Source organism: Trichoplusia ni, chromosome 26 (assembly GCF_003590095.1).
Source record: "Trichoplusia ni isolate ovarian cell line Hi5 chromosome 26, tn1, whole genome shotgun sequence".
NCBI classification, from domain to species: Eukaryota; Metazoa; Arthropoda; class Insecta; order Lepidoptera; family Noctuidae; genus Trichoplusia; species Trichoplusia ni.
In genome coordinates this window covers 383529-401172 of record NC_039503.1, presented here as the reverse complement: position 1 = coordinate 401172, position 17644 = coordinate 383529, and the positions used below count along the sequence as shown (strand labels likewise).

Here is a 17644-nt window from a genome sequence, read left to right as displayed (position 1 = left end):
ATTATAACATTGTTTTTATAATAATTTCTGACACCCTCGTGCATCTCATGTTATTTTCCATAAAATCTAATCATCCTTGAATCGATAGCACCAAAGATCGACTAAATAATACTAAATATCTCGTCACGTTGGCAGCGTTTCATGCTATTCAAATATTTTATTACTGATTTTAAGCAGACGCGGACGCGGAGCAGAACAGGAACGCGGCGAAGAGTTGAGTTGACAGGTTGTACAAAAGCATTCCATGTTCCATTATCTTCAGTTTTTAGAATGAAAAAAAGAATTCTTATTGATTTTCATTCTTCTACTTAATTTCATTGTATTGAAATACTTTTTTAAGTACAATAATGATTTGGGTCTAAAACTTGTTGCTTTGAATTAAATAAGTTACGTGACAATCGCTAGACAAAATTATATTGACTCAGGCTAATTTTATCAATCAGGAAAAACCCTGGAACGTGGGAGTTTTAGGTAAGTCAACAAATTCCTAAAAGAATGTCTGAAATGCATTTGGTATTATTATTTGATGAAGTTAACAATATTTATGTTTTACGGTCGATTACTTATTATTGAGGCATTCCGATTGTAGATAATTCGCCATTTTGTCTGAAAAATTACGTAGGTACGTAACATAACCTATAGATTCGTAAGAAAGAAGAAATATATTCAAAACAAATAAGTGTTCCAGAACAGTTGACATTTTTAGCACCAGATCTCTAAATCTTTCTTGGGAACACCATTGCTGGGTTAACTTTAATGCTTAAAATACGTAAAATTTTTATAATTTTGGTTATTGACATTGTCATCCACGTCAAATTCGATTCATAATAAAAAAAAAATTACCTCCTACAATCTAGTAGGTACAAAATTACCTTTTATTTTTTTCACTGTTTCATATATTATATTCATTAGAACAAAATTCTCAAAGAACATCTTAGTAACACAAATAAAAGTTTTGAGCTTGAATAATAGGCTCTAAATCGTCGGCACTTGAAGTGATAGTAAATAAAGTACCTTACGAGTCGTACGACGTACGGTACTACTATTCTCAATAGCTGCGAGCCTCGTACACCTATTGAGTGTAGTACCGTGTAGTGTAGTACTTGTATTATTTATTAAAATAACTGTGCCCCAGCTTATAATAAAATCCTTGAAAAATAAATTAATTTTGTATTAAATACGTAGTATATAAGTTCCTGATATAAGTACATTTTTTGGATTAGCTCTTGAACAAGTTTTCTGTTAACTGAAGTTTATCACAATACATGAATGAAACCGCATCTTAATAGATTTTTTCTGAAACTATTATATTGCTTTCATCTTTTGTACCACATTTTGAGCAATTAAAGATATTTGATTTGAATAAGACTGCTGAAAAAGTCGAATAATTATATTTTTGGCTACCATGTAGTTACTATTTGAAGTCTCATATAGTACATAAATATTTATCTTTAAAAATTTAATTGCTTGAATAGTTTTAGACTCAAACGAAAATGTTAAATATGCATGCAAAAATAATGCCTGGTCAATTGGATTTAATTTGAAACGATTCCTATTCTCTTAAGTTTAGCAACACAATAATTGAAAATTCATTGTATTAGCCTTGAGTGTGTCATCCCATAGGAAAAATGCTGAAGAGAGTATGAAAAGTGTAATTTTAAGCCAATTTTCATTCATTCATCTTCCATTGTAAATAGCCTGCAAACAACCTGGTATACATTTCTGTGTCACCTAGTATTAAAAAAACAAGACTAACTGTACCGCACTGTACTTAATATTAATAATACCAGCTTATAAACAATCCACTGCTGCCTTCTGGCCCGTGCCTCTGTCCATATAGAGAGAGGTTGAGCGTTAAACTACTAAACCGTACTTCATCATCATCATTCCCCTGTCCTTATCCCAATTATTATTTAGGGTCGGCACAACATGTCATCTTCTGAAATACCTTTCTATCGGACGTCATCACACAAGAAACACTATTTGCAGCCATATCGTTTTTTACACAATTCGTGCACCATTTCCTTAGTTGTCCTCTTTCACCCATCCATCCGTACTCAACACCTTCATTACCACATGATTACTACTGAACCTTACTTACCAAATAAATTACTTTACAGAAAAAAAAGATGGAGGAATCGGAACAAAATCAGACGGATATCAGTAACATGGAATGGGTGAAGAATAAACTGCAGACAGTTTGGAGCTCTCCGAAGTTCTGCGGGCTGTGTTTGGAGAGCCGCGGGAACTTTTGCTCCGTTGATATGGAGCTCATGATCAATAAGCAAAACTTCTCGAAATGTTTACAAGATATCATTAACTATGTTTTTAATGAGGATGTGAGTATAGTAAAATGTTTATTTTGGTAAAAAAAATCCTTGCTCCATTCCAAAAAGTTAAAAACTGAACCCTATTACTGAGGCTCCACTGTCTTTTCGTGTGTACATTACCAGGCTGTAGCTCGTGAACCATGTTAGATGAATGATGAATTCTTCAATTTAAATGAGTCTTGTAAAAATCAAGAAATAAACTCAGGTTTCATTTACTTTTAATAGCATTCATTGTATGTGTCAACTTAAAGTCATGAGAGACCTGCGTGCCTGTCACCACCTGATAAAATAGTATTCATTTTGGAAGTATTTTAAACATCCAAGTTACATGCACAGAGCCACAGACTTGAACTTGCCCCATGCGGGGACTGAACCCATGATATGTCGCTGCTTACAGTGGCTTCAACGTGACAGAGTTTCTCACTCTGCTGTCTGTGTAGTAGACTCATATTAGTTATAGTCAAAAGACGAATGGCTCTTTCTAATATTTCTTGTATTTCTAATGTAGAATTTCACAATCCTAATAGCTCTCAAATATATTTCTAATTAAATTTCCATTCCTTTCAGATTGAGAAACTAATGACAAGTCATGACATATGCGATAGTTGCACAGAAAAGACTATTCAAGCATACATCTTCATTCACAATACAAAACAGCTCTCGAAAATCATAAACAACTGTGTCTCGGACATCTACTCCAAAGTAAACGATATAAACGAACAGTTGGATGAACAAACATCATATGAGAACTCCAATGTCATGATAGTACTTGAAAATGATACAGATTTATACCAAACTATAATTGATATGAAATCTATGACAGAAATTATACCTACATCACAACCAATAGCAATGAAAGAGAGTGTCCTTCATAAAGCGAGTTTTATTGAGCAAGCATTACCTAAAAAGGCGATTGAAGAACCAAAGAAGGATGATAAAGAAGTTGTTAAAATGAAAGAAGAGAAAGTTGTAAAGGAAAAGAAGACACCGGTGACACACTCTAATACACCTAATATTTATCTACAGCAAGGTCATATAGTTGTTAAACCTCTCAGTACTGTCAGAACTTCAACCACAGCGCCACGATTCAATACCTATGAATGTGCAGATTGTCCCGACATCTTCACAACTTATAGATCTTTGAAAGAACATGAAAAAGCAAAGCATAAAAAATCCGTATTCCATTGCAAGCTTTGTGACAAATCTTATAATACATTACAATATTTAAATATTCATTATAAAACTCATGCTAAAGCTCGCTGTAAACTTTGCCAAATTATTTTACCTGAGGAAGAATTGATGGATCATTTACGGCAACACCATAAAAATTTGGTGTATCCTTGTAAGTTTTGTGAACTAGTATACTATACCCAAGAATGTCTAGACACCCATTTTAATATTAGCCATCTGGTAAACAACACCAGAGCAAAATCTCAATGTATTATGTGTCTTAGAAACTTCGTAGATTCGGAATTAAAGAAACATAAATGCAAGTTTGCGTGCTCGGAATGCTTTGTAATGCCCTGCGTCCACTATAAGTATCTGATGTCATATCGGGAGCAGTTCCTAAGTCACGTGAATAAAATTAAATGCGTAGATTGTGATTACGTAACGAGACGAAAAGAGCATTTGATAGGCCACTCCAACCGGGAACATTTAGACCACCATCCATTTACATGTGCAGATTGTGGACAACAGTTCTACACGAAATTGAGTTTGAAAACCCACTTGGTGCAGTTCCATCAAGATATGCACTGCCCTTACTGCGATTATGAATTTAAAGATACGAACACTTTGGAAAACCATAAGAAAGCTTGCAAAAATGTTATCAGAGCGTTTGCTTGTACACAATGTAAAGCTTCGTTTGATGTGTCTGAAGAACTGACCAAACACGAGAACTTAATGCATAACGATGGAGTCCACGCTTGCAAGCTTTGTAAAGGCAGATTCCTGACTAACATACAGTTGCAAGAACACCATGCGAGGGTTCACGGAGGCATACAGTGCAAGAAGCGGAGAAAACATATCGAGTGCTCTCTATGCGATATAATGTTCAAGACAATCAAGGAATTACTTCAACATGAGAAATTACACAATCCAGATGACGTGTACCCTTGTAAACTATGCTCGAAGCAGTTCAAATCACTTAGGAAGCTATACATTCATAACCAAAGACATTACACGCAGAGGACGAAATGTTCAGGATGTAATAAGAAAGTAGCTTCCTCCTTCTTTGCACAGCACACAGTCAGATGTCCATACAAGAATGAAGCAGTTTTGAGTCACGTTTGTGAAGTATGCGGAAAGTCATTCCACCTGCAATCGCTACTTCGTTTCCATCAAAGAGTCCACTCAGAACCAGTCAAATGTCCGTACTGCGATAAAATGATAAAGCCGACCAGCTTGAAGAGGCATCTAGAACAACTGCATCCAGATAACTGTGTTAAAGTTCCCACTGGGCCCTCCAAACCTTCTATAGAATGTGAGTTATGTGGGCATGTAGTTAGGAAAAAGGTTGATTTAGAAGCCCATATGAATCGCTATCACTTTAAAATTAAACCTTACGTCTGTCATATTTGCAGTAAAGACTTCTGCGGCAGAGTCCGCCTTAAAGAGCATATCGCAACCCACACTACAGACAATAGCTGCTTCTGTTCAGTCTGTGGAAAGAAATTCGCCAACCGTGTCTGCTTAAAGATGCACTTTAGAATGCATACTGGTGTATTTCCGTATTCATGTGATATTTGTGAGCAGAAATTCAGGTCTTCCAGCATGATGAAAACTCATAGGCTAAAACAGCATTCGAAAAGGACAGTGAACTGTCCCTTATGCGATAGTAGATTCTTTATGGTTCGTGATATGAGGCAACACTTTAAGAAAGCGCATTGGAAGATCAGAGACGGGCGGCCTTTTGACCCCAGCGATGTTCCCGAATTACCCAAGGAGTATTATCATCTATTCGAGGACAGAAGACTGCCGAAAATATCTTAAATTGTTGGATTTGGCTGCTGTAACGCACAAAGAGTTCTCTGCACTGTAACGTTTGAGAAATATCCAGCAGCGGGGTCGGCTACAATTGCATACCCCACGATATTTTTCGCATCGTCTAAATGAACCTTAATAGGTCACATAAATTTTCTTAATCAAATCCTCTGAAGGTTTGGGCGCTTAGTATGAGCTTTCTAGTTGTTTTGCCGTTGTGGAAATGAGATACAGCTAGGTAATAAAGTGAGCTATATCGCATCCTCAAAGACTAATTATATCCTGCTTTAAGAGCCCAGAGTCATGAAATGTTGCGCCGACCCCAAATAAAATAATTGGGATAACGGCAGGGGAATGATGATGATGATGAAGAGCCCAGAGTCGAGGCAATAATTAAGCAACATCTCTTAATTTATTTCTTGTTATTTTGTAATATTTTTTTAAGACGTACATTGTTACTTAAGCAATTGAATATGCTATTTAAATTGTACTAGTAGTAGTAATTTGAAATACATTTTCCAATTATTATTTCATTCATTTGTACGTTTAATTATGTAGTGCGACAGTTACAGCATTTTAAAATAAATCATGTTTATTTATCTTGGGCTTTGATTGCAATCCTCTTTTTCGTGCATCCTTCCAGTTTACGAGTGAATAAGACTCAAATTCATATGAGCCTATTAGTTTTGGCGAACATAAAGCGAACCGTTTTAGTTAAGTCTTACGATACTCGAAAAATAACAAACTAAAGGAGCTTTATTTTAATTCCATTGTCATTAATACACTGCGCTGCAGAGCTTTAACTGTTATATGCGCCGACGCATATCAAAAAGTAAACGAATGACACAGAATTGATATTTAAGAGAAAACCTGGCCAAATTACTGGACTAATGAAATTGTTAATTAGGTAGCCACTAATACTATTATAAAAGTTCAACTCTAGGCTATATAATTAACAGCCATTCAATCGATAATATAATAATACCAGCTGACCCAGCAAACGCTGTTTTTTGAGGTATGAAAAATAGATGTTAGTCGATTCTCAGACCTACTGAATACGCATATAAAATTTGGTAAAAATCGGTTAAGTCGTTTCGGAGGAGTGCGGTATGGCGGTTACTAACATCGTGACGGGAATTTTACATACTAGAAGATTATGTTTAATAATACACCATGACCATTCAAGTGCTGGCAACACTCGACTGGGAATTAAATTTGGAGCGCGTTCGATTACGTTTTAGGTTTTGCAATCTTTCACCTGTCATTTATTAGTATCATATAAATTATTCCCATCTTTTTCTGCTTATCAAGATAACTATTCCTATTAAAAAACATAATTCGTAAGTTCAGTTTAGGATAAGATCATGTTACTAAGCTTCTTACCAATATACTTTTGACGCCATTTAAATAAGCGAATTTTATATCTAAGTCTTCTAATGAGATATCCTAGTTTAAAAGATTCAGTTTACCATATGTTCTAATAAATAAATTAACAACATAAGTGATTGCATAATGGTGAACGAAAGTAACAATGCAATAAAGGCATAATATTGTGAAGTAGTTTGAGTGACCTTTAAAACATATTTCTTAACATAAATACACCTAACCTAATTCTTGTCATGTAAACAAATAAGCTTAAAAATGTAAACATTGCGAATTTATAAATCTTTTTTTCTTGATAATCATACCTTGATTAGTTGACCTGTGAATAAAATGCTGTGTGATGAATAATAATGAACTTTCAGGTTGAAAACTTCGCAATGGATGGTTTTAAAGAAAAATTGAGGAATATTCTTCATAGCAATCAGTTTTGCGGGATTTGCATTGAACCGGAAGAGCATATAAGCACCCTTGATGATAGTTTCCAAATAATTGTAAACGGACAATGTTACAGCAAAACATTGAAAGAAATAGTTGAAGTAGTTTTTATAAATGTATGTGCATACCTTCTTTATTTACTTATGACTATCTTCAAGTGATTGTTCTTTTAAAGATTATCTACTGTTTTAAGCTTCATTGCTATGTTGTATGTGGGCCACATCACACAGTATTAGTTGCCTTATTTACTTTATCAAAGAAATCACTCATTTAGAGTCACAAAAATATTGCTGTAATTTATTACTTTTTCCATTATTCAATATTGATAAACTCTTTTATTTTTTCAGGCTGAAAACATACTAACAAGCTCTCAGATATGCAACAGTTGTTCAGAAAAACTAATCCAGTCATACATATTTATCAAGAATGCGGAAGATTCATCTGCAATCATAAAAAAATATATAAATGATTTATTTAATAAATCTGATGATATTTTTGGTCATTTATGTAATTCAAGCTTGGAAAGCTCAAATGTTGTTATTGTATTAGAAAATAATATTCAAGGATACAATGATCAAGTGAAGAACAAAAAGTCTACAATAAAAGAGGAATTAGAAAATTTAAAAAAGGATGCATCAAAACCAAAGATCTCTAAATTCAAATGTCTGAACTGCAATGTAAAACTACCCTCTAACAGAACTTTTATGTTACACAGACAAAAATGTCACAAAAAAGGTTTATTGCAATGTGATGAATGTTTAAAGACATTTAAAAACAAGCAGTACTTAAATGCACATTACAAAGTACATTCTAAAATAAAATGCAAAGTTTGTGATGAACTAATAAAGAGTACTGAATTAACAAATCATATGCAAACTCATACAGATTCCATACACAAGTGTTTACAATGCAATGAAGAATTCTATTCTAAAAATGCGTTAGAAATTCATGAAAGAATGCGCCATGCTAAAACTGAAAGTAACCAATGTTTGATGTGTTTTAAGAGTTTTATCACACAAGACGAGTTAAAGCTACATAATTGCAAGTACACCTGTCCGGAATGTTCTGAACATCCTTGTATGCACTACAAGTATTTAATGTTCTATAGAGAACAAATGCTTAAGAATGCTTCGAGAGCAAAGTGTTTGGACTGTGACTATTTATGTAGAAATAAGGAGGTTTATTTAGGACATGTGAATCAGGAACATTTAAATCACCATCCATATTCTTGTGATAAATGTGGACGGCAGTTTTACTCGAAATTCGTGTTAAGAACCCATCTACATAGATTTCATAGAGATACTTTTGTTTGTCAGTACTGTGACACTGAATACAGTAATATTAGTATTTATGAGGATCATGTTAAGTTTTGTGGGACTGTCAATAGGAATTTTGCTTGTAAAGAATGTCCTGCATCTTTTGAAGTCGTAGATAAACTGCTAGAGCATGAAAAACGCAGACACAGCAATAATTTTCCATGCGATCAGTGTAATAAAAAGTTTTCTACAGCATCTAAAAGAAAAGACCATGTAGACAATGTTCACAGTGGCATTCAAATTAAAAATAAAGTTCTGAACGTTGAATGTGTTGTGTGCCAGAAGATGTTCGATTCAAAAGGAGACTTGGTACTGCATATGAAATCACACGGCCCAAACACTAGGTATCCGTGCAGGATTTGTAATACTGAATATGAGACTTTGAGACAGTTTCGCGCGCATAATAGAAAACATGGTGGTCCATTCGCAACTTGCGAGGTTTGTGGGAAAGAGATGAGAGCGATTCTTCTAAAGAAACATATGGGTACCCACAGAGACAGTGTTGAGACGTGTGAGACCTGCGGACGGTCTTTCGCCAACATCACCTTGCTAAAGTACCACCAAAAGGTCCATTTAGAAAGCGTGCCCTGTCCAAAATGCAAGAAGTTGATAAACCCAGCGCGATTACGTAGACATTGGAAAGCACATCTGCTTGAAGAGAATCCTGACTTAAAGGGATCCAAAAAACAAACACCGAAACTAAAATGCGAGCAATGTGACTACATAACATGGAACAATACACTTCTCGAATGCCACATGAACCGCCATCATTTAAAAATCAAGCCGTATGTCTGTCATATATGTAGCAAGGACTTTATTGGGAAACATTTGCTGAAAAAACATATAGAAACGCATCAGTTGGACAAATCCGTGGTCTGTATGGTGTGTTTGAAAAGTTTCGCGAATTCCGCTTGTCTGAAAATGCATTTACGTTTGCATACGGGCGAAAAGCCTTTTACTTGTGAAGTTTGCGGGGATCGATTTAGGTCTTCTAGTATTATGAATGTCCATAAGTTGAAGAAGCATTCGGATAAGAGGAATATTTGTCCGTTATGCTCGAACAAGTTTCATACTGTGAGGGACTTGAGAAGGCACGTGATTAAAGTGCATTGGAAGCAGAAGAATAAACGGTTTGATCCTCGAGAGCTGAAGGGTTTGGATAAAGAGCACTATCATTTGTTTCATGATGGAAGGAGAGTCAAAGTCGCGGAGGAAGATGTTGACTTTTATATGCCATGTTGATGTTATCAGTATTCGTTAGAGTCCTCTTATCATGTATGATGTAAGCCGATTTCTAATTGAATAGAGGTCGCTACGTGCTGTGTAGTTTGCAGTCTCGCTTTTTGGAGTTCATAGTAGTTATTGGATTTGAATCGACAGTACAAATATTTCGATACTGAAATAATAATGTTGTAATTTTAAGTTTAATTATGTTGGATTATACGCATTGTTATTCACAGTATACGAGTTTTCTTATTCTAACAAAATTAACATAAAAATAATAGATTTAACTTCTCCATGATTCAGAGCTCAGTCATCTGTGATACCTAGTTAAAAGGGCCAGTCTCTTTACTAAGCTACCAAGGTTCCTGACCAAAAGTTTAACTGTGTTTATTGTCTCGTGATAACATACAAAAAAACGTTAGGAAAGAATAAAATGTTTTTTTTTTTTTAATGTAAATATATTTTATTACCATAATATCTTAGAACAAAACGTAATAGCGACTGTACCTTGACATATTAGGTACCTAGGTATATAGCTAACATATTTACAATTCTTATATTACACGAATATATTTAAAGTAAAGTATTGCATAACAAATATTGTAAATAGTCATTTGGGGGTATTGCAGTTAAGCATCATATGTATTTACCAATATAAACATTATGCTTGTTATATGTAAATATCTATAAAATAGCAATTTATTGAAAAGGCTATGTTGGCAAATTTAAGCCGCTTTACCTTTATTATATTTTTAAGAAAGGCAATCCTGCGGTAGATAATGTAGATGGAATATTTTTTCCTCTCAAATTATTTCGTTTATTTTATTAGCAATTCTCAACCTTTTCCATTATTCAACAAATAGTATTTAACAATATCTTACCATTCAAAGCCAATTAATGGCTGGTCCGCTAGCTAAATGATACTATGATCCTTATTAACATGCTCTTTAAGTCCATATTTCGTTACAAAAGTGGATTTACAAATTCTACAGCAAAATCTGCCGCCATGATACACTTTCATGTGTTCTCTCGCTTTGAAAGTGGAGTAGAATCCTTGACCACACACTTGACAGTTAAAAGGTTTGACTCCGATATGTTTCCGAACATGAATGACTAATTGCTTCCTACTTTTGAGTAATTTATTACAAAATTCACAAGTTTCTTTCGGGGGCATGCTATGTACTTTTTTATGGTACTTCAAATTGTTTTCAGTGTAAAACTGTCGTTCGCACATGTCACAACTGTATGGTTTTATTTGTAAATGTACTTTGTTCACATGAAGAGAGAGCTCATTATCGTTTGAGCATTCTTTTTCACAGAAGCTGCATGTTTGCACTGTCTTTTGTTTGATCAGCTTTAGTTTATCCGAGTGTCTTTGGATATGACTTTCGTAATGCTCTTGTGTCGCGAAGATCTTATCGCACAGATCGCATGGCTTAGTCCTGTGGTGTTTCTCATGGCTCCGTAACTTCTCAACACTGGTGAAACACCTCCCACAAGTATTGCACGAGTTATAATCACTAATGTTCAACAGATGCGTCATTTTTGTATGCTCATACAAATAAAACTTTGATTTGAATTTATTTTGGCAGGTTGTGCACTGTACTTTGTTGTTCACGTGTTTTAGGATATGCCTCTTTAAGAAATATTCGGATATAAAGTGTTTGTTACATAACGGGCACGTGAATTTGCACTTAGTATTATCAACTTTTTTCTTCTTGTTGAACGTTAAAAATTCACTGCAGACATCAACTGGATACTTATTAGAATTTTGGATACCATTAACGAGTTTCCTAGAATAAGTCTTCGTAACATTAATGGCGGGATTTACAAAATCCTCATTGCTATCGAAGATTTCATTATGTCTAACTATTTGATTTTGGATTCTCATTTCCGAATCGCTTTCGCTTTCGGACTTTCTGAATTCATCTTCTAGGACATCTACTTTCAATTGGGTCTCATCAATAATGTCTTCTTCATCTAGTAGTAATGTTTCATCGATGTCTTCATGCGATGGCATAACGGTCTCTGGAGATATTTGAACAAACAGATTGGCTTGTGGTTCAATATTTAGCTTTTTAAGCATGACACTTACACACAAATCTAACCGTTCTCGAGTGAACATGAACTGGTGTATAAATATGTATGAGGTTATCGCGTGGTTAAGGCACTTTTCGCATATTTTTGTCGCAATGAAGTTGTGTAGGTAGTTCATCTGTAACAAAAATGTATTTGTTAAACATTGCAGGGCTGAGAATTTCGATAATGTTTAAACCTTTTAGGTATGGAAAGAAAACGAAATTTGTGAGTATACATTTATTTGAGTATTATGGAATAGGTATACAAATAAGCAGACAAATTAATCATACACTAAATTCATGACTTTTAAAGTTTCAATTCAAATTGGGTGAATCCATATTTTCAGCTCACGAATGAAGTTGACTAAAGTTTTGTGTAATAAAAGATCCTTAGTTTCTAAACCTATTTTTCGTATTGGCAGTAGTATGAATTGACCCTTTAAGAATACACCTTATTTTTATCGTCTGAATTCTAGGAGTTATATGAATATTCTGAATAATCATCCAATGAATTTACTGCATAATAAAATACTACTAAAAACTGAGAGATTATAGTGTGAAAAAAAAACTATATGGCTCTCATGTAAAGAGAGTAAAAATCACAATAAAATAAAACTAACTGCAAATAAGAGTCGGATTTTGACGTATATTAGGTTCCTTGAATAAGTGTAATTTCTAAAATATTTCACCAGTTCAAGTGTTGAGATTTACGTGACTGCTATTATGAGTATGAGTATATGAGTTATTCAATGGGCGTCAGATATTGCAGAAAAGCCAGTTGTGTGAAAGGCTGTGTGTATGTGCTTATTTTCACTAAATCACGTAAAGCTAAACATTTTTCAAAATTTACATCTAGGCAGCATTAAGTGTTACAAAAATCTTAAAGATATCTTACTTCGTCTATGATTATTTCAAATATGTTATTAAATGAGATCATTGTAAAAAAATGAAAAAAAAAACAATTTTCTAAATACTTTGGTATGGCTCTAACTGTATAATTCCATTTGATAAATACTCAAGGTATTGATTATTAATTAAGTACTAATTACCATTTTGGTGCAAGATCGAAATAAATAAATACTATTTTCTAAGTACATCTATCAAGAAAATTTACTACAGTATGTATAACTGACAAAGTACACAAATAATAATGACATTAAAAACGTATGTTTTACACTTTGGTACGTTTATAAATCAAATCTATACTAATATATAAAGCTGAAGAGTTTGTTTGTTTGTTTGAACGCACTAATCTCAGGAACTACTGGTTCAAATTGAAATTTTTTTTTTGTGTTCCAAAGACCATTCATCGAGGAAGGTTTTAGGCTATCCCGCTGCGACTAATAGAAGCGAAGATACAATGGAAAAAATGGAAAGAAACAGGGAAAATTATTAATCTTAGAGGGCTTCCGTTCAAAAATTCCTAATTTATATCTTCTAACCACGCGGACGAAATTGCGGGCAACAGCTAGTAGTAAAATATATGTCTAGACTCCGATATGTAATCTAACAACTAAAAAAAAGAAATTTTAACTTTTGGCCCAATGTAATTTAGGTAAGGCCAACAAGCTGTGATAAAAAATTAGAGGAGAAGAAGAGTTTCGTTGCCTTGACGTCCAGGATAAGGTAAAGGGCACTAGACTGCACAAGCGGCATTCACCTTTGGAAGGACTGATTAGTCAAGACTTAGGGCGGCTCGCTATGATGTAAAAAACAGGTTTATACTTGTCGAAAAACTCGGCCTTATTCTGAGGAGTGTCATAAAGCTACAACATCACTACCCCAGAATGTCTGCTAGCAAATTGAGGTGACACAATATCGTGAGGCTGAGTATCGTCGGCCACAGATGACAGCAAATGAAGTGTTCACGATCAGTTTTACGACTGAGCTAAAGATAAAATTTTATTTGATTTGGTTTTAAAAATTAAAATATGCTGTAAAAAGCTGTTATTATTGAAAATATTTCTCGTCTTCCTGACTTTTCTTTCGTCTAATCATACGTTAATGGCAAAATCAATAAAATCTTTTCTAGTCATCTTTTTTTTGTATGAACTATATACAAAAAAAAGATGACAAATTCTGCCATAATCCCTAACCATAACCAATGAACAACGTTTTTAATAAGTGCAAAGTTTGTAGGGACCTCTGTCCAACAGTGAACAAGCACAATGACAAAGGTAGTCATTATTTACTTATGAAAAGCTCTAGACATTGTTCTAGATACCCTCAACTTTCTTGGTTTCCTATTTCCCAGTCCTGGTGAACCAATATTAAATTGTAAGTTTGTACTAAAGTATGGTAAAGTATTAAGAGTATTAGGTAAGGGAGTAGATACTGGTGCATTCATTGGTGCAAAGAAATTCTGTACGACATTAGGTATTGAAGGGTTTTCTTCAATATCCATTTGTTCATCTTTGGCATTATAGTCTGGTTCCACATCCATTTGGGCAGTCAGATCTTCATTCAAAACAATTGAGTCATCAATTTTATTTTCGTTTTCAATCACACCCTTAAATTCAACAACTGTCGCTTCATGTACTATATTTCTTTCATTTTCAAAACTTGTATCTTTTTCTTTCAGAGTATCTTTTTGTAGATTTGCAAAGAAGTGATTGTTACCGAATGTGATTTTGATATTACCATTATCGGTACGTTTATTTGATTCGCAACACACGCATGTAAATCTATCTGGATTGTTTTCAGTGAGACAAATTTTGCACTGCCATGAGGGACTCTTGTCAATTTTATTATGATCTTTATGTGGTTGAGCCTTAGGTTCAACATTAACTGTATCTTGTAGATTAGAAGTAGCTTCTATAGCATTTTTTGGAGTTCCATGGTTAGTTTGTGCTGTTTCTATTGGCTTCTTGCAGTATTCACATTGTTTTAAATGTTTAAAAACCCAGCATAACTGACATTTATCATTTTCTTTAGCCTGAGTTAGATTTTCTGCTTCTTTGTGAAGCAAATTAGTAGTTTTCGTGGATTTACTGAATAGCCAATTCATATCAGGTGCACTGATATTTGCTGTAGATGTGTTTTCTTTTTGTTCCTTATTAGTAGTAGAGTATTCATAATCAGGTTCAGTAAATTTAAAAGTATATTTATTAAAAGCAACTGTTTCGCTATCATCCATTGTAGTTTCCATATTTTTACATTTACCATCTTCTAAACTAGGATAAGAAAAGCAATACTTATCAGGTTTGTCTTTAGTTATCTTAAATAGTTGGTCCATTGCCATGGGTTTGGTTATTTCCTGTTCAATTACAATCGCATCTGAATATTTCATCTTTTTTGTTGGTTGATCAGTTTCCTCTAAAGTACTTTGAATAATATTATCTGATTCATAAGAAGGGGTCCTCCTGGTCAGGTCAACTTGAGAATCCCTTGTTTTTCCGTCCCTTATAAGAGCAGCTTTTACAATATTATTATTAGTTTCCATTAAATCTTTATCATCAGTCATACATTTGTTCTGTTGTACTAGAACATCAGTTTCATCATCAATTACATCATCACGGGTTCCAGATTTCCCTTCATTGACTTCTACATTATTATTATTACTTTCTTCGACAATTTCAGTAATTTTAGGAGTATCATTCTTTTCATTATTATTGTCATTAGTAACATCAGTCAGCTTTGGTTCACAGAATACATAATTATAAAAATGATTAGTCTTAAATGTAGCTTCAGTTATAATTGTAGGCAATGCTAAAATGAATATGTCTTTCTTGGGCTTAATTTCATCAAAATTCCTTTTTCTTTTGGTGATAGTCATTATCTTAGCTTTATGAGGCACATGTAACTCCCGGTATTTGTATGGTTTGTTCTAGAAAAGGAATCTTTTCTTACAGATGGATAATTTCATACATATATCTCACACAAGCTTACAAAGCAGGTGGTAAACCACATTTGGTTTCACTAGTACTTTTTAAAGTGCTTTTCTATATTTTTTATACCGCGAAAAGAAGCTATACTAAAAAATAGCTAACTACCAAAATAAATACAATTTTACATCTATTCAATCACAAATAAATAAATAATACATAATTACTCTCTGCAGTCACATTTTTGGCAAGTATAATAGAAACTGAGATTTCTGTTATCTCATGAGTAGAACAATCAGTTTTTTACGATGTTTTTTACTATGAGGTCTTAATCAATACTGTTGCCCTTGCAAAAACAAGAAAATGCATTATTCTACAAAGGCAATAGTTCAGTTTAAGGCAATAGTCAAATAAGCATGCAGATATTCATATGGCACTTCATGCTATATGAATAAAAATTGTCATGCAAATTACAAAAATAGTAAAATAAAGAGTGTATACTCACATCAGGTAGAGTAGAAGCCAATATAGTGTGCAATGTCTTATCCCCCATTAATTCAGGATGTCCGCCATGCACACAGATCATTTTATCCAGTTCTACCAAATCTGCACCCTTGTCTAAGCAGACCAAACACAGCTTGTCAGTCTTCTTCTCAATAATATCCTTCATAACCCTCTTAAACTTATGCTTTTCTATATGTTGAAGGTGCTGTGAATAAGTGTCCGATGTATTACCACATTCATTACAGCAGAATTTCTTTTCCGGAGCTGATTTTGGACCTTTACCATGAATATGGACTTGTGTATGATGCTTTTTTAATTGGGTTAGTTTCGGGAATGATTTACCGCACAGGCGGCAGTGATACCACATGAATTTCGGATGGGTTATCTCATGGTTGAGAAGAGATTCCATGTTTGGGAGTACTTGCCAGCACTTTTTACATTCAAATTCATTCCATTCTGGTTCTTTTGTTAATGATTCAGCTCCAATGTTTATTATGTTAATAACTGGTTCTGCATAATCTATGACTTTTTCATGTTCTGCATGTATTATGTTGTAGTTAGGGTTGAGTTTCTGCCTGCCTCTCTTTTTAGGCCTATTAATTGGATCTAGCTTATCTAGTTTCTCGTAAATATCATCAAAACAGTTGAGTAGTGCTCTTTCAGCTCTTTCGCACTGCTGAGTAAATAAGTATGCATTCAATGCTCTATCTAAACAATTTTGACATATTTTTTCAGGAAAGTTTGGGTCTTGGTTAACCTGAAACATAGATGGTTTCTTTTAATACAAGCTGAATTTGAGTCCTTTACCGAAAGGAGGATTTCAAAGCTGAAGGGAATATATAAATTAAAAATAACATAATATTCAGTGTTTTTAAGAGAAATGTCTAGAATTCTGCTAGGTTCTAACAAATTCGATCACAATTGGCATAAATGCTGTTAATTCAAGTATGTGGTCGTTTAAAAACAAATACCGATAGCAAGAGTAATTAATTCAGTAATAACTAGGTCAACAGTTAACTTACCTTATATGGATAGAAACAAGCCATCATTTCTCTTATAGTCACTTTATAAAGGGCTCCTGTACCCGCTATCTGCATCACCTGGTCCAGTTCAGATAATGCAGGCGAGGTATTCAGGCAGTACCGACAAACAACAGATTTTAGGTTCCCATTCAGTAAATATTCAACTGCTGTCTTGGTTGATAAAGCTTCACATTTTATTTCACTTTCCTCCGAATCCTTTGCAGCGTCGTCGATGTTGTTCACGATAGAAGGCGATGTCGACCGTAGCAACTTCTTGAATGAAGTCGAATCCCTTCTATTCGTATTCATAACGTCGTAATCAGGAAAAATATCTTCGTCCATAATTTAGGTTAGGATGAAACTTTAGCGGCAAAAAAAATACTTTTCTGCATACTACGGCAACAGCGGAAGTTGCAAAAGGTATTGAAAAGATGAATATATATATATAGGAAAGGAACAATTTCGAGAAATTAAAATATCTCATTCAAGAATTACGAGATGACACCTCCAAACTATCAGCGTTATGAAAATGGCGGAAAGAGAAGA

The 17644-nt window shown here is 34.0% G+C and overlaps 3 protein-coding genes across 19 annotated transcripts; 2 read left to right on the top strand and 1 right to left on the bottom strand.

Annotated features, from left to right (window-relative positions):
* The first annotated feature begins 151 nt into the window (after positions 1 to 151).
* LOC113505528 (zinc finger protein 11-like) lies at positions 152 to 5911 on the top strand. 14 transcript variants are annotated; one of them, XM_026888290.1, is made up of 4 exons: positions 179 to 226; positions 444 to 471; positions 2121 to 2339; positions 2898 to 5911. In XM_026888290.1, exons 3-4 carry the CDS (start codon positions 2130 to 2132, stop codon positions 5319 to 5321), a joined length of 2634 nt encoding a protein of 877 aa, XP_026744091.1. In that variant the 5' UTR covers positions 179 to 226; positions 444 to 471; positions 2121 to 2129; the 3' UTR covers positions 5322 to 5911. The 14 variants fall into 14 exon arrangements, with proteins under 14 accessions (XP_026744095.1, XP_026744089.1, XP_026744091.1 ...); XM_026888285.1 differs by lacking the exons at positions 179 to 226; positions 444 to 471 and adding exons at positions 868 to 1001; positions 1602 to 1640; XM_026888287.1 differs by lacking the exons at positions 179 to 226; positions 444 to 471 and adding exons at positions 868 to 1001; positions 1602 to 1651.
* Positions 5912 to 6413: 502 nt separating this feature from the next.
* On the top strand, positions 6414 to 9906 carry LOC113505530 (oocyte zinc finger protein XlCOF6-like). 3 transcript variants are annotated; one of them, XM_026888297.1, is made up of 3 exons: positions 6414 to 6652; positions 7058 to 7246; positions 7478 to 9906. In XM_026888297.1, the coding sequence occupies exons 2-3, from the start codon at positions 7073 to 7075 to the stop codon at positions 9686 to 9688; spliced, it is 2385 nt and encodes a 794-aa protein (XP_026744098.1). In that variant the 5' UTR covers positions 6414 to 6652; positions 7058 to 7072; the 3' UTR covers positions 9689 to 9906. The 3 variants fall into 3 exon arrangements, with proteins under 3 accessions (XP_026744098.1, XP_026744099.1, XP_026744097.1); XM_026888298.1 differs by lacking the exon at positions 6414 to 6652 and adding an exon at positions 6662 to 6955; XM_026888296.1 differs by lacking the exon at positions 6414 to 6652 and having other exon boundaries at positions 6662 to 7246.
* Positions 9907 to 10113: 207 nt separating this feature from the next.
* Positions 10114 to 17642, bottom strand: LOC113505527 (zinc finger protein 268-like). Of its 2 annotated transcripts, none has more exons than XM_026888280.1 (3): positions 17099 to 17623; positions 16078 to 16833; positions 10114 to 11885 (listed from the first exon to the last, which is right to left on the bottom strand). In XM_026888280.1, exons 1-3 carry the CDS (start codon positions 17438 to 17440, stop codon positions 10584 to 10586), a joined length of 2400 nt encoding a protein of 799 aa, XP_026744081.1. In that variant the 5' UTR covers positions 17441 to 17623; the 3' UTR covers positions 10114 to 10583. The 2 variants fall into 2 exon arrangements, with proteins under 2 accessions (XP_026744081.1, XP_026744080.1); XM_026888279.1 differs by lacking the exon at positions 10114 to 11885 and adding an exon at positions 13169 to 15574 and having other exon boundaries at positions 17099 to 17642.
* Between the last annotated feature and the right edge of the window lie 2 nt (positions 17643 to 17644).